The sequence below is a fragment of the Sphaerodactylus townsendi genome, linkage group LG11 (assembly GCF_021028975.2).
Source record: "Sphaerodactylus townsendi isolate TG3544 linkage group LG11, MPM_Stown_v2.3, whole genome shotgun sequence".
NCBI lineage: Eukaryota > Metazoa > Chordata > Lepidosauria > Squamata > Sphaerodactylidae > Sphaerodactylus > Sphaerodactylus townsendi.
Window position 1 is genome coordinate 7,146,430 of NC_059435.1, and position 24,922 is coordinate 7,171,351.

At 49.2% G+C, this 24,922-nt stretch overlaps 1 protein-coding gene across 1 annotated transcript in view; it reads right to left on the minus strand.

The window, feature by feature from the left end:
* The window catches only part of SLC9A3 (solute carrier family 9 member A3), a 77,428-nt gene extending 53,617 nt beyond the window's left edge, over positions 1 to 23,811 (minus strand). The window contains exon 1 of the mRNA XM_048511875.1: positions 23,601 to 23,811. Coding sequence (XP_048367832.1) covers positions 23,601 to 23,811 — 211 coding nt within the window. The remainder of the gene's footprint in view (positions 1 to 23,600) is intronic.
* Positions 23,812 to 24,922: the final 1,111 nt, after the last annotated feature.

Below are 24,922 nucleotides of genomic sequence, written 5' to 3' on the forward strand. Positions count from 1 at the left end.
TTCTTAGTGGCTGTCCAGGCTGTTCATGACTGTGTGGAAAAGTACAGTAACACTTGAAAAAGGTGAAGGCAGCTGGAAAACCGGAAGGCTTAACATGAGATGGAGTCAACATAGGAAGCCACAGCTGTATGTTTGCAAAACTGGGAAAGATGGGATATTTTAGTGGTCACATCACCCACGCCCACTCTGTGCAACTGTTTTAGCACAGTGGCAAAAATCGGCACGATTCACATTTCGACTACTTGGCAACTGCTCTCCCCTATCATTTCCCTTCCTGTAAAGAGTCACCAAGAAACCAAGTCCCATAAATGCCCTTGCTTGTCATTTCATTCATATACAACAGTGGTGGCGAGCCTATGGCACGGGTGCCAGAGGCGGCACTCAGAGCCCTCTCTGTGGGCATGCACAAACAGAGTTTGTCATGTGATAATAGTGTAATTATTTCCAGGGAGTGTTATTAGCAGTTACTTGAACCTGAGCCTAGTTTTAGGGGAAGCAGTGTGCAAGGCAACCTTGTTAAAGCTGTCATAAACCCTACTGATTTTCATGGGAAGAATGAAAAGCACTTGATCTTTTACCTGGGAAGTAAAGCTTCGGTTGCTGGCAATGGGGCTTGCTTCTGAGTAAACCTCCCTCTAGGGGGGGCGTGCGGATTCACCCATCTGAGCGTTAAGCACAGTTGCTTCAGAGAGCAAAGCCACCGACTACCACCAAGCTTTACTCCCGAGTAGCGTGATGCATGGAGCCAGCCGTTTTTTCTATACTAAAACCTCAGTATTCAGGCTAAATTGCCGTGTGGGCACTTTGCGATAAATAAGTGGGTTTTGGGTTGCGCGAAGAGTTCACTCTCTTTCATATCTCACGGTACCCTGCTGCAGCCACTCACCACCTTCCCCCCCCCATTGCCCCTGCTTGCCACACCCCCCACCTTCCCCTCCCAGGGTGAAGTGTAGCACGGGGTGGTGGTGGCTGCTGACCTTGTGGCAGGCCCTGCCCCATGGGCCAGCTCCATGTCCTTGCTGGCACCGGTGGGAGACACCATGTTGGCAAAAAAATGGAATGTTGCGCCAGCGGTACCCCTGGGACATGCTTCAAAGCAAAGCCACCGACTACCACCAAGCTTACTCCCGAGTAACGCACGCCTTGGAGCCAACCGTTTTTTTTCTATACTAAAACCTCAGTATTCAGGCTAAATTGCCGTATTGGCACTTTGCGATAAATAAGTGGGTTTTGGGTTGCTGTTTGGGCACTCGGTCTCGAAAAGGTTCACCATCACTGATATACGAGTTATTTTAGCATCCCTCCTATATACCTTAACTTAAAAGGTAGGGTTTTGTTTTTTAAAAAGGTGCACTTGGTTTTCCACTAAGACACATTTCGCTCTGGAATGATAAATTTCAGGACGCTGTCAAACTGACTTGAAAAAAAGATATTGAGATATTGGATGGCGCTGCATTTATGAAAACAATTATCTTTATCCATTTGTATACACCATCTAGTTGAAATATTTCACAAGACATTGTGAGAAGGGCTGTGTGTGACCACAAGTTGATGAACCATCTGGGGGGAAACCGTGAGGTAACAAGTCCTCTGTTTTTGTGAGGAGAGGATGGGAGGTGACCACCTCAGAATGTATCTCCATGTATGCTAGAAAAAAAGGGCAGTCTCCCTTTACCAGTCTGTTCCAATTATGTTATTTTCCCCCTCACAATATAGATTCGAGGTTTTTTTTTAAACAAAATTATTACCACAAAACTATTTAGGTATGTTTAGTTTTCTAAAATTGCAAATTAGCCCTAAGTGTAATTTCCCTGAGTATATATAACTTATTCAACCTTGACTTAATGTTCCTGTTTTACTCTGCCGACAACCTCAGCTGATGTGATTTCATGAGCACCTGAGGCAACTATTTTACGTTTGGCTGCTCTTTCTGCTAAAACTGCTTAGCGTTGTTGTCAACTTTTGGCATCTGGTCAGCAAAGGGATGTAATAAAATGCAAAGTTCTTTCTGATCTGTGGTGATGCACGAACTATGGTGCTTAAATGCCCTAATCCTGAACCAAAATAAGACTGCTTGAAATTGGGGGTGGGGTACTTCTATACACACACATATACATACACAGGAATATTTCTAGGAAATGGTTATGAGTTTAGTGGATTTCCTGCTTAATAGCAATGTGAGCACAGAGGAGTAGATGGATAGAGGGGCTTTCCCCACTGACAGAGTTGAACTGGTTTCTACCTAGGTTCGCCTCAGTGAATCCCCACTGCCCCTGAGCTCAACATCGTTTTGTCTCAGTTCCCCCACCCTCAGAACTGCGACATCCTTGTCGCAGTTATGAACTACACTTTTCTGCCGGAACAAGGTCGATACCGCTTCGAAGCTTCGAAGCGGGGAAGCATCGAAATGACACCTCATCCATTCAACCAATCACAAAGCCGGCTTTTGTGGCATGCTTGAAACGGGAGAGTCGTGGGCGTGGGCAGAAAAGCGTGATGTAACTGGCAAACTGTAGGCTGTGAAAAAAACTGTAAAAAAAAAAAAGAGCGGCTCCCGCTTCCGCTTGTCCGTAACACAAGCCAATCCGCGATCGTGAGAGCGAAACAGGCACCAAGATGATCCCGCCCACTTAGCTCGGTTCCAGGGAGCCAACTCAGTTGCTGTGGGGACAGCCTGGAATCGCCCTCCACTGAAGGGAACCAAGTCGACCTTAGCTCCCTTCTGTAGTGGGAAAAGCCCCAGAGCCAGTGGTGGGATTCAGCAGGTTCGCACCACTTTGGCAGAACGGTTGTTAAAATGGTGCTTGTAAACAAACAGTTGTTAAATTATTTAAATCCCACCACCGGAACCGGTTGTTAAATTATTTGAATTCCACCACTGAATAGAGCTGTGAGGTAATGATACAAATCAGCTTGCTTAAAAATAATAAAAATCACACCTCTACAGACAGTGTTGAATAGTGGAGGGAATAGAATCAATACCAGAACAGACCCTCCTCTGTGTGGGTGGGAAAATCCAGGAGGTGAATTACTTCAATGTCATGGTATCCATCAATTTGTGTATCTTTTATATTAGTAACACGCCTAACTAGTGCTGAAATAGCATTATCTGGTTGGCAGAAATAGGACCCAGTTTGGAACTAACCCAACCATGTTGGACCAGATATTTCTAGATAGTTCAGTCGGTGGACTTGACAGTGATAGGCAATTGTTCTATTTCTCCTCAACAACTAGTACTGAGAAGTATATTGTCCCTGAACATGGAAGTTTTATTACCCAGGGCTCCTCAACCTTTTTGAGCATGTGGGTACCTTAGTAATTCTGACACAGTGGGTGCTAACTCATGATATTTTCACGTTGGCACTTTATTTCCATAGGAGGGTTTACCAGTGGTAGCGAACTTTCGGCATTCCAGATGTTATGGACTACAATTCCCATCAGCCCCTGCCAGCATGGCCAATTGACCATGCTGGCAGGGGCTGATGGGAATTGTAGTCCATAACATCTGGAGTGCCAAAGGTTCGCCACCATGGGTTTAGACTTTAGAGCCAAAGGGACATGAGCAGTTGCTACCTTTGCTCATATGTTACCAACTGCAAAAGTTTATCCTTCCTCAGTCAATCCAGAAAGAGAGGGAAGGCCCAGAGCTAGACTGAGGGAGCTGATAATTTCCTTTCAGGCCACCCATGTTGTAGAAAAGATATGCAGCAGCCACAGGAGCCACGGAAGAGCGGAGGAGGAGGAGGAGGAGGAGGAGGAGGAAGAGGAAGAAGAGGAAGAAGAAGAAGAAGAGGAAGAAGAGGAGGAGGAGGAGGAGTTTGGATTCATATCCCCCCTTTCTCTCCTGCAGGAGACTCAAAGGGGCTGACAATCTCCTTGCCCTTCCCCCCTCACAACAAACACCCTGTGAGGTGGGTGGGGCTGAGAGAGCTCCGAGAAGCTGTGACTAGCCCAAGGTCACCCAGCTGGCATGTGTGGGAGTGTACAGGCTAATCTGAATTCCCCAGATAAGCCTCCGCAGCTCAGGCGGCAGAGCTGGGAATCAAACCCGGTTCCTCCAGATTAGATACACGAGCTCTTAACCTCCTACGCCACTGCTTTTCTAGTTAACGTTTTGGATTTTCCCAGCTTCTTCACCGTTGTATTACTGGACATTGTTACTTGCCAATGTTCTGAGTGCCCTTCCTGAAGGGCACTGAAGATCATGTCTCCCTCAGTTGTGCAGTGTTCTTAGCCATTACGATTCAGTTTCACATCTAGCTATAAAGTTGTTGTGTTTATGTTAAATGTTCGTTCCTGTTTGAAGCAATTTCACATTTGCTTACCAAGTCACAAAGGTGCCGCCATTTTATTGATTTTAAATCCCCTCTCCTCAACTTTCCAATAGCGGTCTGCTGGGTTACTACGGGCATAGCCACAAAACCACTAATACAAAATGGCTGCTGGAGGCAGAGACAGCCCCAAAATGGCTGCCATGGCTTCCCTTCTGTCACACAACGAATATCATGGTGTAGTGGCAGTCGGTGCCAAAGCAAGGTTTTAAAGAATCCGCACAGCCGCTCAAATCTTCAATGGCCAATTAGAAGCCTTGCCCGTATCCTCTGCCCACTTTCTAAAACATTTGGTGGGCACCAAGAAAGATGTTAGCAGGCACCACAGGACTCACAGTGATGACCTGTGGCACAGATCAGTTGGACATCTCAGCAGTCCCTGCGGTCATATCTATATTTTCCTGGCCACAACTTCTCAGTTCCCGTAAATGAAGGGCAACGCCTACTAAGAAGTTCTCGTGCACAAATATACACACCTACAAGCTCTGCATATCTAGTTTCAACATCTTCTGTGCTCTGATTAATCTGCATGCACGTCTTTTGTTGCCTTTCTAAATGAAACGGCATAGCACTGCTTTTTGCAATCATCACCGAAATAAATTCTGGATGGAGCTTACAAAGGAGAAAGTCTTGCCGGGTTGTAGTTCGAAATGGTTTGTGACTCCAGAAGTTGGCATGCCCTTCTCTAACACAAGCTATCCATTGAAATTAGTAATGATATGTATTTCAATAGCTACCTTTTAAAATATTCGAAGGGTTGGGTGGTTTACTGGGAAAAGCCTCAAACACCAGATTTTACTTATTTTGATGAAGTCATTTATTAACCTAACCCTTGTGCCTTCCCCATTGTCCTGCACAGAGGAGCAAGGAACCCCTTGGAAAGACAATCATAGGAAGAACTGCAAAGTTAAACAGTTACCATGATGGAGTATCCAGCTGGTAAGCAGCAGCGATGGCATATTGCTATTAGGGGTGGAAAGAAAGGGGATAGACATGTACCTGTCCCCGAATTATGTACTTAGCAGTTGCTAGCGCACACAATAGAGAACTGAAGATTAACTTGACAAAGTACACCAAAGGAAGCAGGCAGGGATTAAGGGTCAAAACATTGACAACACAATGACATGGGTGGAATTACTCCTCAGTAAGGTGTTTTGCCTCCAAAGCAAGCAGGTGAGAGGGAAAAGCCCATCGTAACTGACCACAGGTGGATCTATAGCTGTTAATTCTCAAACAATCTGGTTTCTAGTACTTCTGGGAAAAAGAAAGTCAAATACTGGAGTATATTTTGAGTCATCATGAAAGGAAAGAGATTTCCACGCTCTTAAATTAAAAACCACAGTTACCTCAGAGCTTAAAAGTCCTGGTTTGCCAGTCTTCCAAATTACACAGGACATGAAACAATCAACACAGAAATTTAGTCCATTAAAATCAATGGGGGAAAAATCCAGAAAATGCTGAATTTTGCCTGGATCACATCCAAAGGACCTGGACCTATTTCTGAGGAATATAATATACTTGTATTTACTCAAATGCCAATCCAGTTTTTTGCCCAGGCATGCCTCAAAAAAGAAGAGGGAAGGAGAAATATTGTGAATTCACACACAAATTACAGTTATGTCCAATCATAAACATCATTTTCTTTTGGTAAATATTTGGGGGTGGGCGTCCCTCCTTTTGTGTAAATCTGCAGGAATGCCCAAAGACTTGTGGTCTTATTACATTTCATAAGGGAACTTCTATGTAGTGTATCACTTGTATTACATCAGGAATAGTTAAATTTGGCATACTGGGGAGCACTTTCTACCCTGGAACATGATCCATCTAACCTCTGAAAGATGCTCTGTGGCTCTAGACCAGCCATTCTCAACCAGGGTACCGTGGTGCCCTGAGCATGTCCCAGGGGTACCGCAGCAAAACTACCCCCCCCCCTCATTTTTGTGGTGTCTCCCACCGGCGCCAGCAAGGACATGGAGCTGGCCCATGGGGCAGGGCCTGCCAAAAGGTCAGCAGCCGCCACCCCCCACAGTGCTTCCCTTCACCCTGGGAGGGGAAGGTGGGGGTGTGGCAAGCAGGGGCAATGGGAGGGGAAGGTGGAGAGGTGCATGGCTTGAGGGGCACCGTGAGAAATGAAAGAGGGGTGAGGGTCAAGGGTACCCCTTGACCCTCGAAAAGGTGCTGGGGGAAAAACACTTTCACACGTGATCTAGACTGATAAATACAATTAGGAGCAGAAGTGGCATAGTGGTTAAGAGCAAGTGCACTCTAATCTGGAGGAACCGGGTTTGATTCCCTGCTCTGCTGCTTGAGCCGTGGAGGCTTATCTGGGGAATTAAGGTTAGTCTGTGCACTCCAACACATGCCAGCTGGGTGACCTTGGGCTAGTCACAGTTCTTCTGAGCTCTCTCAGCCCCACCCACCTGACAGGCAGTAGCGGGATTCAGCAGGTTTGCACCACTTTGGTAGAACCGGTTGTTAAATTATTTGAATCCCACCACTGCTCACAGGGTGTTTGTTGTGGGTGGGGGGGAGGGGCGAATGAGATTGTTAGCCCCTTTCAGTCACCTTACAGGAGAGAAAGGGGGGATATAAATCCAATCTTCTCCTTAATAGGAGCAGCAGTGGCGTAGGAGGTTAAGAGCTCGTGTATCTAATCTGGAGGAACCGGGTTTGATTCCCCGCTCTGCCGCCTGAGCTGTGGAGGCTTATCTGGGGAATTCAGATTAGCCTGTACACTCCCACACATGCCAGCTGGGTGACCTTGGGATAGTCACAGCTTCTCGGAGCTCTCTCAGCCCCACCCACTTCACAGGGTGTTTGTTGTGAGGGGGGAAGGGCAAGGAGATTGTCAGCCCCTTTGAGTCTCCTACAGGAGAGAAAGGGGGGGGATATACATCCAAACTCTTCTTCTTCTAATAGTAAAGATGTCGCAGGTATAAAAGTTTGGAGGTCATCAGTTAGAATGAACTTCTTGAAAGATCTCACCAGAGGCAATTCGGCAGCAGTCTTTGACCTTTTCAGAATGTGAACGGTGAAGTCACACAATGCAGTGAAATGAAAGTGTACACAAGGCAGGCATGTGCACAGAGACCTGTTCCTTCTTTCCCTTGACCATTAAATGGTTGGCTAATGGTTTTACCACACCATGACTCTAGACATGGCAACCATAAAATTTCTTCAAGGAATGACACGGTCTGCAAGCCGCCAGGTTTTCATTCAGTTATGTATCAGTCATAATACCTCAATTCCCAGCAGACTTCATGTTCATCTTTCCATTCCATTTGAACTATTTTTAGAAGAAAAGAATTCCTAAGAGTAGGAACAATCCAAAGGTGTGCTAACCTCTGCGAAGAACCGACCATCTCAACTTACTGCAGCCAAACCCATTTATTTGTGTGTTTTTTAAATCCTCATTTCTATGGCACATATGATTAAAGGAACTACTTCCTGCTGTTTTTGAATCTGCGTTTGACCTCATTTCTTTGCCCCACAAAGCAAGACTCCTGAGAACCTGAGCATGCCACTTACCCTTCTGAGTGAGCTAAGCAACAAACTTCATTTTGAATAAAAGACCAAGGAATTTTTAAAAAATCACTTAATTTGGCTCCAGTGAGCTGAAGAGGAACAGGTTGAAGAGGAGAAAGCAAAAGAAAGAAAGCTATAGCTTTTCACTTGATTACTTTTTACATCAGTACAGAATTGTAGGGCATGAAAACAAACTATTCTTTTGTTCTGGATAACACAACAGCTGTGAACATAATTACTGTCCTATTTACTGTAACTGGAGGGGAATAAAGTGCATATGATCCACTTCTCCTTTTTTCTCAATAAAAGCTTGAAGCTGAGAGTGAAAAACTATTTCAGATGGCCAGAAAATTCTCTAGTTGCCCAGGTGGGCTGGGTCCCAAGATGAACCTAGCTCTTTCCTTTGACACACTTACTACATCAATCTCACCCAAATCTGTTTCCCAATGGCAAATGAGTCCCCCTACCAGCTGTGGAGAGCAAGTCTCCCTACTATATAAAGCAGTGGTGCGACCGCACTTGGAGTCCTGTGTTCAGTTCTGGTTGCCACATCTCAAAAAGGATATTGAAGAGATAGAAAAAGTGCAGAGAAGGGCAACGAGGATGATTGAGGGACTGGAGCACCTTCCTTATGAGGAGAGGCTGCAGCGTTTGGGGCTCTTTAGTTTGGAGAGGAGACGTCTGAGGGGGGATATGATTGAAGTCTATAAAATTATGCATGGGATAGAAAATGTTGAGAGTGAGAAATTTCTCTCTCTTTCTTACAATACTAGAACCAGGGGGCATTGCTGGGGGGAAGAATTAGGACTAATAAAAGGAAACACTTCTTCACGCAACATGTGATTGGTGTTTGGAATATGCTGCCACGGGAGGTGGTGATGGCCACTAACCTGGATAGCTTTAAAAGGGGCTTGGACAGATTTATGGAGGAGAAGTCAATCTATGGCTACCAATCTTGATCCTCTTTGATCTGAGATTGCAAATGCCTTAACAGTCCAGGTGATCGGGAGCAGCAGCAGCAGCAGAAGGCCATTGCTTTCACATCCTGCATGCGAGCTCCCAAAGGCACCCGGTGGGCCACTGCGAGTAGCAGAGAGCTGGACTAGATGGACTCTGGTCTGATCCAGCTGGCTTGTTCTTATGTTCTTATGTTCTTACTGATATAATGAACAGAGACATCACTCACCCTGCATCAAGCTCTTCATAAACACAGAGGAGCAAACAAGGGCTTTCAAATGGTGGACCCCAGCCATACAATACTACGTCCAAAAATTATGGGACGGGAGAGAGAATCAGCCACCACAAGGGAACATCATCCCCAGATACAACAAACTTTAGCATAGGCCTCAGTGTCTCCTGCATGAGACATAGGAACACATCTACCTACTGACGGCTTCCCCAACATGGCACAGTTTTCAAGAAAGTGGCTGGGGCCGGGTGAGGCTTTTGCCCAACAGGGCTTTGGATTGACTACTGGAGATCTGATTGGCTGTGCAAATTTTTAACACTGCTTTGGCAGCAGCTGGCACCAGAACACAAGGCTCTTCGATGCACGACCGGAGACAAGCGATGGGAATGCAAGAAACTTTATGGTTAAACAGAGCTTCTTCCCAAAACACTGAAAAGTGACTAAGAGCATAATTACCTTCATCCCTGAGATTTTGGCACTGGCTCGGCCTCTCGTGGCGGGCATTTGACAGTTTTAGTTTTATTATTGTTGTTGTTCTTATACTTCATAGACTGCTCAATCCCCAGAGGGCTCTGAGCTGTATACAGGGCCCATAACCAAAGCAGATAAAACAATAGAAGAAGAAGAAGAAGAAGAAGAAGAAGAAGAAGAAGAAGAAGAAGAAGAAGAAGAAGAAGAAGAAGAAGAAGAAGGAGGAGGAGGAGGAGGAGGAGGAGGAGGAGGAGGAGGAGGAGGAGGAGGAGGAGGAGTTTGGATTTATATCCCCCCTTTCTCTCCTGCAGAAGACTCAAAGGGGCTTACAATCTCCTTGCCCTTCCCCCCTCACAACAAACACCCTGTGAGGTAGGTGGAGCTGAGAGAGCTCCGAGAAGCTGTGACTAGCCCAAGGTCACCCAGCTGGCATGTGTGAATTCCCCAGATAAGCCTCCTTGTTGGTATTGTTGTTGTTGTTGTTGTTATACTTCATAGACTGCTCAATCCCCAGAGGGCTCTGAGCTGTATACAGGGCCCATAACCAAGGCCGATAAAACAATAGATATAAATATAAACGTTAACATTAAAACTCTTAAAATTTACATCGCAGCAGCCACATAAAATTGATTTGAAATTACATTATTTATTTGTTTATTTATGGTGTCCGGTCCCAAGACTGGGAGGTGGCCAGCAGCGCCGAAGATGATGGACTGCAGTACCGGCAATACTGGAGATGGTACAAACACAAGGCAGGGGCGTCAAGAGGGGGCAGGCAATCCGCGGCCGGCCTCCCCAAAGGCCCAGTGGGACAACTCTGTTTTGCAGGCCCTGCGGAACTCACCGAGGTCCCGCAGCACCCTAACAGCTGATGGAAGAGTGTTCCGCCAGGCAAGAGTTGAGGCCAGCTGCATATACCGATTCGATTTTTATCCTGCTTATTTACTGATTTTATTTTTATCCCACAGTGAGATCAGAGTGGCTTGTAACATACAATAAAATTGCATATCTAAAATCCTATGGTGCTTCAGACAACCAACTCCAGGACTGTCCTCTAGCCTCATAACTCTTTGCAATCTTTTGCGGTTCTCACCACCCTACATAATTTGGTATCATCCGCAAACTTGGCCACAACGCAACCCACCCCTACTTCCACTTCCTTGTCAAAGAGTTTATAGATCAGAATAATCTTGAATCAATGCATGCACCTTGCTAAAAAGAATTAACGGAAGATTTAAAATGCAGAAAAACTGAATTCTCCAATCTGCATGCATTGTGCAAACTGAATAAATCTACCTAACATCTACCTACACTACATCCTATATGCAATTATATTGCATTCCATGCAGTGATGCCCAAAGGAAGGCTCCCAGTCACCGAAAATGTCATGTCCCAGCTGCTCTAGTTTCAGGAATTTACTCAAGGCGTCTCTGTCCAGTGCTGAACAGCCAGAACTTGTAGGGATGGGGGCAGTGGTGGGATCCAAAAATTGTAGTAACAGGTTCCCGTGGTTGTGGGATTCAAACTGTGGCGTAGCGCCAATGGGGCTGGGCGGGGCACGACGGTGGCGTGGCGGGGCATTCCGGGGCGGGGCATTCCAGGGCGGGGCTGTGGCAAGGACGCAGCTGCTGCGCCGGTCCTTGGGCGGGAAACGAATGCACGCAGGCGCAGGCTGCCATGCACGCCGGTGCACCTCCTGCTAGACTGCTTCGTTCTGCATGCTACTGCTGAGAGGAGGGGCGTAACTAAGGCAAAAATCACGTGGCAAAATCACCAATTAGTAACCCCCTCTCGGCACACACAAATAATTAGTAACCTATTCTCGGGAACCTGTGAGAACCTGCTGGATCCCACCTCTGGATGGGGAGAGAGAACTGAAAAACATACACAGTCCTGCCAGTAGATGACAGGCAATCAGCACAGAGCTTGCAGAACTGGGGTCACCGACTCCCTGCAACCCATCAAAATACAAGCAGCCTTCAGAAGACAAGTCTCTATGAAATAAATAGTTTATAATTTGGTCAATTTTTGTCTTTGTGTATGATTTGGATTTTGAAGGACCAACAAAAAACTGTTACACACAAACACACAAGGAAACAAAAGGAGACAAGCAGCTGTATACTCTGCACCTGATGATGTCCCCAAAACACTTCAAGGGCGGCCCAACATAAAGCACAGAGCAGTAATCTAGCCTCACCATTCCAAAGACACAGAGAGCGGCAATAATGAAAGCATCTGCAGTTGTCTCCATAACAACGTTGCTGCTGACGAAAGCGTACTTTGCCAGGAGCCCGATGGACATGTTTCCTTGCACCTTCATTTAAAATGTTTCCGTTTTGGTGCCTCGTGTTTCTTCCCGGGTGTCAAGCGGCCCGAGCACCATTTCAGCACTTGTGATGGGGCCGGCCCTTGTCAACTGTGCAACAGGGTCACAGGTTTCATTGGGATCAACATTTTACCAGTACTTTAATACCTTGTGAAATACATAGGAAATCACAGCTGTAATATTGCCGGAGGCTGCCTTTGTGCACAAAGCCCACTGTCAGAGACCTGGAAAAGAGCAGCTGTGACAGGGGGATTGTATCTGGGTGACTGAGATGCATTCCTACCTCAATGTAACTGCTTTAAGCTACAAATCAATGCTGCTAAAAAGATATATGTAACCAGCCTGCTACATGTTACCACTGCCATTTGGAGTGTTCTTTCACTGATCTTTACTTTATGGCTTCCTGATCTTTTTCCTATCTCCCTCCTTCTCTTTGTCCTCCCATGCCCCGTTCACGCCCCTTCCTTTTTGCTTTTCCTTTACCAACTTCCTTGTTCCTTCCATCTCCTCTGTTTGCCCTGATTTCCCTTGATGGCTGGGATCAACTCCAGCAGCTAAGCCAATGCTCTCCACCTTCTGTGACAGCAAACTGCTGGCGACTCGGCTGCGGAACAGCTCAGGGAACATCCTGGACGCTGATGCTTAAGTATCTGAGGCCTCCAGGTTGGAGGAGAGGAGGGAATGGAGCAGCACCTCCAAAACAGAGAAGGCCAGGCTACAGTGAGCACCTAGCCACCAACCGCCCAACCCTAAGGAGAGACACTCTAGTCCAGTGGCGTATCTGCCTAGGGACAAGGGGTACCACTTGTCCCCGGGCGCCACTCTTCTGGTCACGTGGGGGGGGGGTGCAAAATCAGCCCCCCACGTGACCAGGAAGTCCTGCTGTCTCATTGTTTTCGCGTGCCTCAACCCCCATCCCCGGTAGGCCCGCAAAACGCACGCAGGCAGCAGGAAGTCTCCTCCAAGCACTTTCAACCCCATCCCCTGACTGCTTGGCTGGGAACCCAGCCAGCAGGGGGAGTCTGGGGGGGGAGGTGGGCACCCTAGACCTTGCCCATGTCCATGGTGACATGGGCAGGGTTGAGGGCAGTGGGGGGGAAGCCTGGGGGCACTAGGGGCGGAGCTAGGGTGGTGGGGGCAGGAGCCTGGGGGGCCCTGAGACAATTTGTCTCCGGCCCATTTGGCCCTGGTATCAGCTCTTGCTCTTAGTGTCTGTTGGAGGTTCAGGGTCTGCAACCTGTGGCTCTCCAGATATTCATGGACTACAATTCCCATCAGCCCCCGCCAGCATGGCCAATGGCAGGGGCTGATGGGATTTGTAGTCCATGAACATCTGGAGAGCCACAGGTTGCAGATCCATGCTCTAGTCTACTCTAGTAACTCTGCAAAGTATTCTGCTGTGAGGACTTCTTCTCTAATAATAGGTGCAACTCTAAATTCTGCAAAATTGCGGTTGACCTTTGGAAAAAGGTGAATTTGGAGGAAGGGGGTTTGGTTCAGGGCAGGCCTTGAATCCTTCCCAAAAATGTGTACAACTTGCTGTTCGGAGCAGATGTGGCATCATCCCCGGGCGAAGTAATGCGAGCCTTGTGGAGCGGTCCAGCCGGAGGATCTCATTTCTAACTGTAAATAATTGAGGCTCGCACCCTGAAAAGCTGAATTGTGCTCTCACATGTGTTTGACCAGGAGGAGGCGGGGAGAGAGAGAGAAGGGGCGGAGATCACGGCGCAAGTCTTCTGAATGCATTAAATTAGTCAGATGGAAACTAAATGTGATCACAGGCATCCGTTTACAGCTCGGAAATTCAACACAAGCGTTGTTTACATAAGCCCAAAAGATGGGCAGCAAGAAGGCTTTGAGACATTCCCAGCAAACACCTTCACCTACTATGTGCTCATTACAGCTAAAGGACAGATTTCAAAGACCTCCGAAAAAGAACTGTTAATTGCAGTGATGCCGTCCTTGGATGAGATAGGAAGCAACGTGCAGTCAGACCCCACCGAGAATGGAAAAAAAACCAGTTTTGACACCTAAAAACTCAACACAAAGGAGATGGCCTGTAGCTATCAAGGGGTGGGTGTGGGGGGAGAAGGCTAAATTGTGAGAAGCGCGCATTAATCTGGCATCCCCTGCCAAAAAACAAAAATCTAATACAGCAGCTCTCAAACTGTGCACCACGAGGGAATTGCTAGTATGCCACAATAATCCAATCATTAAATATACAGGCTACTCACAGGAGTCTGCAACCTGCGGCTCTCCAGATGTTCATGGACTACAATTCCCATCAGCCCCTGCCACCACGGCCAATTGGCCATGCTGGCAGGGCCTGGTGGGAATTGTAGTCCATGAACATCTGGAGAGCCGCAGGTTGCAGATCCCTGCTACTGTGAATTGAAAATACCTGTTCACACAGATGCAGCCCACTCTGCCTCCGCATCTTGCCTTTCCTGCTCTGACCTTGTCTCCCTTCCTCCTTTTGCCTCTGCTGGGGAGGGATAATTCAGACAGGCCATGGTTTTATTTGTGATCAGATCATACAGTCACTCAAGATGCAGAAAAGCAACAGAGTGACCCACTGCCAGAGAAGCAATGACCAGAACAGTAACTCACACAGAGTCACAAAGGGTAGACTCTTCGGAGAGCAAGCATTTCTTCTTACTCTTACAGACCCTAGAAGTAAACCTTTGGTAACATAAACATGAAGATTTTTAATTCAGAAGCGTGTCTCAACCAGCAGAAGTTCTAGTACACAGTCTAAAGCAGTGGTGGCGAACCTATGGCACGGGTGCCAGAGGTGGCACTCAGAGCCCTTTCTGTGGTTACACGTGCACAGAGTTCATCATGTGGGGGTGGAAAATAACCCCCCCTACACATCTAGGCTGGCCTGGGCATGATCCTTTACCTGGGAGTAAGCTGGGTTGCTGGCCATGGGGCTTGCTTCTGAGTAAACCCTCCTAGGATTGTGATTCACCCATTTGAAGCGTTGCATGGTTGCTTCACCAAGCTTACTCCCAAGTAATGTGTGCCTTGGAGCCAACCATTTTAGTTTTTTCTAAACTAAAACCTCAGTATTCAGGTAAAATTGCCGTGTTGGCACTTTGTGATAAATAAGTGGATTTTGGGTTGCAGTTTGGGCACTCGGTCTCGAAAAGGTTTGCCACCACTGGTCTAAAGTGTTTCAGGTTATTTAATGGATTCAGTATGTAGCCAACTAAAATCACATTTCTGATAGAAAAATAAAAGAATCCACCGTCTGAGGGCCTTTGCAACCATGGGCCAGAACACTGGAAACCAACAGTGACTGGGAAGCTGCATATTTTCCCTCATATAATTCTGTCAGAAGAGTTACCAGGAGGTATTCAGGAGGTGCGCTGTCAAAGGTCTCATGGCCCGAATCAGAGTTTTCTGACCTGTGTTGCTGTGGACTGATAGTTAAAACTACCAGATCATGGCCGTATGGCCCAGTTAAAACTACAAGACCACAGCCACACAGCTCAGAAAACCCACAACTACCTATCAAGGAGGTATTTGGAGAGTTCCAGGAATCGCAGAGATCAATTCCCTTGGGGAAAATGGCGGCTTTGGAAGGTGGGGTCTATGGCATTCTACTCTGCTGAGGCCCCGCCCCTATCCAAACCACACCCTCCCCAGGCTCCACCCCCAGAACTTCCAGGAATTTCCCAACTCAGAGGTAGGCACCCTGTGTCAGTGAACAAAGCCAGAAGCTTAGAGCCAAAGGACACAAGTCAGAGGTCCAGTTTTAATGATCCTTTGATAGTTTTTTAAAATTCAGATTCCTTTCCTCTCCAGCCCTTTTCCTGTTCTAAATATTTTTTTCCAGCAGGTGAGAAAGTCGCAGGAAGATCGTGATCCTAAACAGAAGGGGCAAACAAGAGAAAAGACCCAGCATCTGTTTCTCACCCTCTTTGCTGTCAAGTACAGGCTGTGTTTCTCTCTCTGTGTGTAAAAAAACATAATTGAAGCTCTAAGAAAGTGGCACACAGCTGTTTGTTGTGGGTTTTCTGGGCAATGTGGCCACGATCTGGTAGTTTCAGCGCCTAACGTTTTGCCCACATCTGTGGCTGCCGTCTTCAGAGTCACTGTAAACGACAGCCATTGTTGCGGGTGAAACATTCGGAGCAAAACTCTCAGACCACGGCCACACAGCCCAGAAGACCCACAACAGCAGCTGATTCCAGCTGGGAAAGCCTTCGACAATACATTGGCATACAACTGTTAGCACTCCACAGCTTGGTTCTCAGCCTGCCCCAATTTGAGCACCTGGAAGCCCAACACATTCACAGAGAGAGTACAAGTAGTTTTTCCTATGCTCTTAAAAAGCATATGTCCCTGGAGATACCTACCGAAAGCACCCAGCCCTGCAAAGAATTTAAGGAAACTTCCTAAAAGTCAGAGCAGTCTGACAAAAGTTTTAAGAAAGGGGGTGGAGGCGTTCAAACACAGCCTTGATAACCATCGTCCGGCAGTGTGCTATGCTTGTTTTGGGGGTTTTGATTGGAGGAGATGGTCTCCTCCCTAATCCAGCAGTGAAATCCTAAATAGATCTGAACCCTTCTAAACTCAGTTGACTTAGAGGGCTGTGCAACTCTCTTTAGGACAGAACCATAGCATGCCAGTGGGGCGTAGGGCAGGTGGATTCTAATCTGGAGATCCGGGTTTGATTCCCCACTCCTCCACATGAGTAGCAGAGGCTTATCTGGTGAACCAGATGTGTTTCTGCACTCCTACATTCCTACTGGGTGACCTTCGGCTAGTCACAGTTCTCTCAGAATGCTCTCAGCCTCACCTACCTCAAAAGGTGTCTGTTGCGGGGAGGGGGAGGGAAAAGAGCTTGTAAGACACCTTGAGTCTCCTCACACGAGAGAAAGGTGGAATATAAATCCAAACTCCTCCTTCTCCTCTTCTTTTTCTTCATGCTATGGTAGCTGACACCATCTGGTTATGTCCAAAACTGATACCCTTTAGAACAGTGGTTCTCAACCTGGGGGTCAGGACCCCTTTGGGGGTCAAACGACCCTTTCGCAGGGTTCGCCTAAGACTCTCTGCATCAGTGTTCTCCATCTGTAAAATGGATAAATGGTGTTCATGGACTACAATTCCCATCAGCCCCTGCCAGCATGGCCAATTGGTGGCGAACCTATGGCACTCCAGATGTTCATGGACTACAATTCCCATCAGCCCCTGCCAGCATGGCCAATTGGTGGCGAACCTATGGCACTCCAGATGTTCATGGACTACAATTCCCATCAGCCCCTGCCAGCATGGCCAATTGGCCATGCTGGCAGGGGCTGCTGGGAATTGTAGTCCATGAACATCTGGAGTGCCATACCTGGCTTCTCAACCTGCCTCTCTAGCAAGAATAATCCAGGGGAATTATTTTTTTTAAGTTAAGCCAGCTAGTCTTTCTCAACAGGGTCCAACTTGCAGGTAAGACCTTGGACAGCTCAGTCAGTGCTCAAAACTCAGGAATAATATTTCTAACAGATCTGAGGAGTTGGAACAGCTTGCAAAGCGTAGAACAAGGGAACATTACGTCAACTTTCTACTGTTATCCCATACAGTAAGAAATTAAAATTTCCTAGAACCTTTAATGGGAAACGCTAGAGGTTGACTTTGGGACCCTTCCGCATTCAAAGGACACTCTCTTCCACTCAGCCACAACCTCTCCCCCAAAGGTGCTGTAATATTCTCAAACTCTCATAGAAACAGAGAGCTGGAAGTGACCTCAAGGGTCATCTAGTCTGACCCACTACACAAGGCAGGGCATTCACAAGTTAACTACCTCCCTCCCACCCCCCCCACTCCCGCAATGACCTTGGCTCTATGCCCCTAGGAAGGCAAACCCCCCCCCCTCCCATCTGGACTGGAGGAAAATTCCTTCCTGACCCCAATATGGCGATCAGCATTACCACGTAAGAAGAGGCCACAAGAGCTGAGAACTGACCCATTACTTTGGTGGAAAAGGAGATCCAGCTGCTAATTCTAGAGCAGAAAACCAAAAGACTTCACCACTGCCCCGGCACCAGGTGGACCAACAAACCCCTGGAATGGGGCAGCCAGAAACAGAACAGCCACAACAGACCATGAGAGCTAAAAGAAGTAGAGGAGTTTGGATTTATATCCCCCCTTTCGCTCCTGCAGGAGACTCAAAGGGGCTGACAATCTCCTTGCCCTTCCCCCCTCACAACAAACACCCTGTGAGGAAGGTGGGGCTGAGAGAGCTCCGAGAAGCTGTGACTCGCCCAAGGTCACCCAGCTGGCGTGTGTGGGAGTGCACAGGCTAATCTGAATTCCCCAGATCAGCCTCCACAGCTCAGGCGGCAGAGCGGGGAATCAAACCCGGTTCCTCCAGATTAGATACACGAGCTCTTAACCTCCTACGCCACTGCTGCGCCTAAAAAAAGAGACCCATTTCATTGAAAACCAAATTCAAGGAAAATGCGGTGACTCCAGCTCAGGCAAAATACATGTAGAGATGTATTGCTGGAAGCTTTCATGGCCGATTCACCTAGCCGTTGTGGGTTTTCTGGGGTGTGGCTGTGGTCTGGTAGTTTTGCTCCTAATGTTTTGCCTGCATCGATGGCTGGCATCTTGACGTGGGCAAAACATTAAGAGCAAAACTACCAGACCACGGCCACACCCCAGAAAACCCCACAACAGTCATATGTTTTAATGTACATAGAGCCATAATTATTTATTTAATTAACTTTGGTATTATTGATTTTATTTTGTGCTCTATTGTATATCTTGTTGTTCACCGCCCTGAGCCCTCTGGGGGAGGGCGGTATACAAGTATTAATAATAATAATAATAATAATAATAATAATAATAATAATAATAATAATAATAATAATAATAATAATAATAATAATAATAATAATAATAGAATGCCAACAAAATGTGTAAAATGCTTGGTTCCAACCCACTCTGCGATCTCGTTGAAAGAAAGGCCACACAACCATATCCGTCGTAACTCTTGGGGTTTGGTTCAGTTCGCATTTTATTTATTTACATCATTTATATACCCTCCTTTCCACCCACATGAGGACCCAAAGACACCCGCATCCTTCTCTCCACCATGTGTTCCTCACAACCACCCTGCGAGGTAGGTGAGGCCAAGATCATGTGATGGCCCAAGCTCACTCAGCAAGCTTCCCTGGCAAGAGCGGGGATCTAAATCTGGGACTCCCAGATCCTAGCCCAGCACTGAAACCACCACTGACTAATCCCCCCAAGTCCCGAAGGGCCATCCTTTGGGGGTCTCCAGCAAACAACACCATTGGAGCAGCAGGGGCGTAGGAGGTTAAGAGCTCGTGTATCTAATCTGGAGGAACCGGGTTTGATTCCCAGCTCTGCCGCCTGAGCTGTGGAGGCTTATCTGGGGAATTCAGATTGGCCTGTGCACTCCCACACACGCCAGCTGGGTGACCTTGGGCTAGTCACAGTTCTTCAGAGCTCTCTCAGCCCCACCCACCTCCCAGGGTGTTTGTTGTGAGGGGGGAAGGGCAAGGAAATTGTCAGCCCCTTTGAGTCTCCTACAGGAGAGAAAGTGGGGATATAAATCCAAAACTCTCTTCTTCTTCATTGACACAATGCTGACGTGGGTCAGCCCAGACTATGGAGGCGACTTCCCTTCCTCCGAGATTAAACACCGCCTGGTATTTGGCATGTTCGTTAAATGTTGGTGCGTTCAATTTGGAGGCTGGACTGCCAGAGAACAAAAGACCTACCGTGTTTCCCCGAATAGAAGACAGTGTCTTATATTAATTTTTGCTCCCAAAGATGCGCTATGTCTTATTTTCAGGGGATGTCTTATATTTCCTGTGTTCTGTACGACGGGCATGCTTCCAAACAAAAACTTGGCTGCGTCTTACTTTCCGGGGGATGCCTTATATTTCGCACTTCAGCAAAAACCTCCACTACGTCTTATTTTCCGGGGAGGTCTTATATTCGGGGAAACAGGGTATTTCCAAGTCGCATCTCCCGTCTTTCATCTTCATTAGGCCCCACCCCTTTATTCCCACTCGGGGAGGGGGGGTTAATTTTCATCCTTCATGTGAAGCTGCCTTCGATTGAATCAGACCCCGGGTTCATCAAGGTCAGTATTGTCTACTCCAGGGGTCTGCAACCTGCGGCTCTCCAGAGGTCCATGGACTACAAATCCCATCAGCCCCTGCCAGCACAATGCTGGCAGGGGCGGATGGGATTTGTAGTCCATGGACCTCTGGAGAGCCGCAGGTTGCAGACCCCCGGTCTACTCAAACTGGCAGCCGCTCTCCAGATCTCAGGTAAGAGGTCTTTCGACTCATGGACTGCCTGGACCTTTTATCTGGGGGTGCCAAGAACTGGACTTGGTCCCTTCTGCATGGGAGCATAAAAAGATCTGCCTACTGGATCTGCCAAGTCAAACACCTGGTTTCACACAAGGGCCAACCACTCCACGGCCTCCTTTCTCTCCTGTACGAAGTCTCAAGGTGGCTTACAAACTCCTCCCCCCCCCTCCCCACAACAGACACCTTGTGAGGCAGGTAGGGCCGAGAGCATTCTGAGAGAACTGTGACTACTAGCCCACGGTCACCCAGCAGGAATGCAGGAGTGCAGAAACACATCTGGTTCACCAGATAAGCCTCTGCCACTCAGGTGGAGGAGTGGGGAATAAACCTGGATCTCCAGATTAGAAACCACGGCTCTTACCCACTGCACCGTGCTGGCTTGGATCTTGGACGTACAACATCCACCTGGTGTAGTAAGGAAACCAATTAACAAAGCCAGAATGAGCCCAAGGAATAACCTTTTGCAAGACAGGCCTAAATGAAACGGCAACAGAACACCACTGGCGATCACTCACACGCACTCTCAGCTCAAGCTGGTTCAACACATCATTGAACCTACCGCAGAGGTGTCCTAGTGCTTCAGATGTTCATGGACTACAATTCCCATCAGCCCTTTCCCAGGGGCTGATGGGAATTGTAGTCCATGAACATCTGAAGCGCCAGAGTTGGACACCACTGACCTACAGCCTATGGTGGACAACGATACTCCCTTCTCACAGGTGTTGGGTGCCAAAACTTTTCTTGCCCACAGAAAACTTCCTAACTTAAATAATTTTTCACCCAAAACAATGCCCTTCCTAACATATACAAGGACTCTGGGATCAGGGCCTGAAAGAAGCCAAGAGGCCAACTCTGTCCCCGTATCCACTCGAACAACACAATCACCAGACCCAACAACCCCAGCCACACTGCTTCGGGTTCGTCATTCACTTGTTCATCTTGCAAATTGTAGAAGTGCCATCAGTAATCGTGAGGCAGTGCTCTTCCTCCGCCTCGACAACGGACAAACGTTTGGGATTAGTCAGTCACTTCACCCAAAAGAACAAAATGGGTATAAATCACAACACTCCAAAACACAAGATGCACCAAAAATCACAACGAGGAAGAAGGAAGAAAGAAAGAGAAAGAGAAAGAAGAGAAAGAAGAGAAAGAAAAGAAAGAAAGAAGAAAGAAAGAAAGAAAGAAAAGAAAGAAAGAAAGAAAGAAAGAAAAGAAAGAAAGAAAAGAAAGAAGAAGAAAGAAAGAGAAAGAAGAAGGAGGAGAAAGGGGGAGGAGGGATGGAGTCTGGATTCTATACCCCACATTTCCTCTCCTGCAAAAGGAATCCTCAAAGTGGCTTCTACAAACTCCTTTCCCTTCCCTCTCCCCACAAACAGACACTCTTTGTGAGGTAGGTGGGGCTGAGAGAGTTCCAAAGAACTGTGACTAGCCCCAGTGGGAATGTAGGAGTGCAGGAAAGCATACATCTGGCTCACTTCAGATAAGCCTCCTCTGCCACTTCAGGTGGGAGGAGACAGGGGAGAATCAAACTCCTGGTTCTCCAGATTACAATCCACCTGCTCTTAACCACTGAACCACACTGGCTCAGACCAAAGCCCCACCCAGACTGAATAGGGACGTGGGACTCCTCTTTCTCTACAGACGCTAATTTTCTGCCCTCAAGCATCTCCTCTTGGCTCCAATAAAGCTGCTGGCAGTATGAATGGCGCCGCTGCATCCTTTACAAGACTCTTCACCCCCACCCCTAGCCCAAGCTCACTCACTGGACTCCATTTCTAATCGGGACCGACCGTTTTGCTGAAAAGTTCCTACCCTGAAAGTCCAGTTGGCCTCTAAAGTGCAACTGGACTCGAATCCAACTCTAAAACGTGCAGCGGCTGCCGGAGATTGTTAGAAAGACAGTCGGTTCGGGGAAAGTGGGGCGCTCCCCGAGAAAGGCTGAAATCCCAGCAGCAATTTGATGAGGCCGAGGAGAGCCGGCGCGTGTTTAAAAGGAACTTGTTCGTGACAAATTAGCCTCTGTGAAGACGGAGGCGCATGCCCAACATCAGATGAGAAAATCCTCCCCCCCCCCCACCCCTCTCTCTCCCTTGCCAGCTCTTTTGCACGCTGCTGTCATTTGTGGCTGGTGCAAACTTTTCCCAGAAGCTACCACCATTAGTAGATACCAGGGAGGCCCCCCTGCTTGAGATTGCTCCAGATGTTTCAGCCTAGATCACAATTTTCCCATCCAGCCCCTGCCAGCATGGCCCAATTGGCCATGCTGGCAGGGGCTGATGGGAATTGTAGTCCACAAACATCTGGAGCACCACTGGTTGGCCGGGATGCTTCGGTTAAGAAGCCACTGTCAAAACATGCAGTAATAATGATTTAGGGTGGGGGTCTGGGTGGTTGCCCTCCATTACCCAACCAGTCCACAACCCACAACTCATGGCAAAAGTCCGTGACTTTTAATGGCCATTTAAACGTGCCTGCTCCAGTTCATGTGAATTCTGCCACTGGAACGTGAGCTACAGCTCCTACTTGGGGTTGAAAAATGCCAACAGACCTCTGATGTGTGGGCATCCCTCCCTCCCTCCCTTCCTCCCTCCCTCCCTTCCACAGAAACATATTTTTCTCCCCTCAGCCCCTTCTCGTTTTCACATTCAACATGATACAAAGTTCTGGTGTCCATGAAAAGTTGGCACTACTTTGTGATGCTTAGGTTGGCTCCAATAAAGGGATGACTCGGCGGTGGCTTCAGTATCCCAGGTAAGGCAGCCTCGGCTACCTCCAGGTGGCTTCAGGTACAAGCCAAGGGGGTGAGCCTCTGCCTGCGGCCCCACAAAAATCACACCAGACCAGAGTGCCCCCAAACTGTCCTAAGGAAATGCTGGAGACGAGCAGCCCCCGGTAGGGCCCTGAACCGGTTTTGACAGTGGGGGGGGGGGAGTCAGCTGGGTCGCGGGGAAGGGGGGGGCTGCAGTTTTGGAAAGAAACCCTAAGGGAAGTGACAGAGGGCACGATCCAGGGGCACGTTTTCCTGCACTGACCCGGTCCCAGGGAAGCTCTCCTTGGGGGGAGGCCCGTCTCCCAGGCAGACTGGGGGGGGTGTGTGTCCTTCCAGGGTTAACCCTTTGATACAAGAGCAGCTCCCCTGAAGAGCCAAACTTTCTCCTGCCCCCCACCCCCGCCCCAAACCCCGACGACCCACCCGCAGCTTCTCTAGCTGGAAGTGGGGAGGGGGCGGGGGCGGCCAGTCTGCGCGGGGCAGAGATCCACCCGGAGCTGCCCTCTGCAGCCCCCACGGGGAGATCCACTGGCGCCGTCCCCCTGGTGAGGGGGTCTCAGAGACCCCCCCCCCCGAGCAAGGGCGGGCAGGGCAGGGCAGGGCAGGGCCCGGTGGGGTGGGGTGGGGGGCTCACCGATCTTGCCCAGGCTGGCCACCAGGATCCAGATGGCGATGATGTAGGGGTCCTTGACGTGGTCCCACTTGACGGAGGCGATCAGGAAGTCGGTCGTCTTGTTGGCGCCGCCCGGCGAGTCCTCGGCGTCCAGGGAGCCCAGCGCCAGCGCCGGCAGCAGCAGCGCCAAGCAGAGCCCCCACAGCGGCGGCGGCGCCTGCAGCAGCGCCATCGGGGCAGAGACCTCCGCCGGGCGCCGCGGGCTGGGCTGGGCCGGGCCGGGCCGGGCGCGACTCTGCTGCCGGAGGTGGCGGCGGCGCCGTCGGATCAGCCCACTCCCGCGGCGGCCCGGCTGCGCTCGCCCGGTCCTGGCCGCGGCCGCTTTTATGCCGGGGGGGCCCCCGGCGAGCCGGGCTGGGGCGGGGCGTGGGGCCGGTGCAGACGGGCGGGCCGCCGAGAGCGCCAATCCGGAGAAGGCGCGGCGCCGGGCGGCCACGTGCGCTTCTTCCGCGACGGACCGGCGGGGCTGGGGGAGGGGGGGGGACGCGCCTGTGTCCCTCCCCCCCCCCCCCGCAGGGCGCTCCGGCTGCTGCTGCTGCCGCCGCCGCCCCCACGTGGCGCTGAGAGGGCTCTGAGCAAACTGGGACTGTCCCAGCAAGGTTCCCCAGCAGGCTTCACGTGCAGGAGCGGGGGAACAAGGCCTGGTCGCCAGATAAGACGCCGCGGCTCAAGTGGAAGGTCGAACCCGCGTGTGAGGCGTGGGTGGCCACTGGTGCACGTCTTGACCAGCGCTTGGGGCACTGCCCAGTAGGGAGGGCCTTCTCCCCCCCCCCCCCGTCCCTGGTTGCCGGTGCCCGGGCGTTGGGGAGGGTGGGGGGACAAGTGGGAGCCAAGCCGAAATGGGTTTTAACCCAAAAAACTGTGTGTGTGTCTCCCAAATGGAAGAAGAAGAAGAAGAGGAGGAGGAGGAGGAGGAGGAAGAGTTTGGATTTATGTCCCCCCTTTCTCTCCTGCAGGAGACTCAAAGGGGCTGACAATCTCCTTGCCCTTTCCCCCTCGCAACAAACACCCTGGGAGGTAGGTGGGGCTGAGAGAGCTCCGAGAAGCTGTGACTCGCCCAAGGTCACCCAGCTGGCGTGTGTGGGAGTGCGCAGGCTAATCTGAATTCCCCAGAGAAGCCTCCACAACTCAGGCGGCCGAGCTGGGAATCAAACCCGGTTCCTCCAGATTAGATACACAAGCTCTCAACCTCCTACGCCACTGCTGCTCCAAATGGAGCGGTGCAGGAGACATACAGAGGTTTTTTGGGTTAAAGGCTCTGTTGGGATCCAAATTTTTCAGAT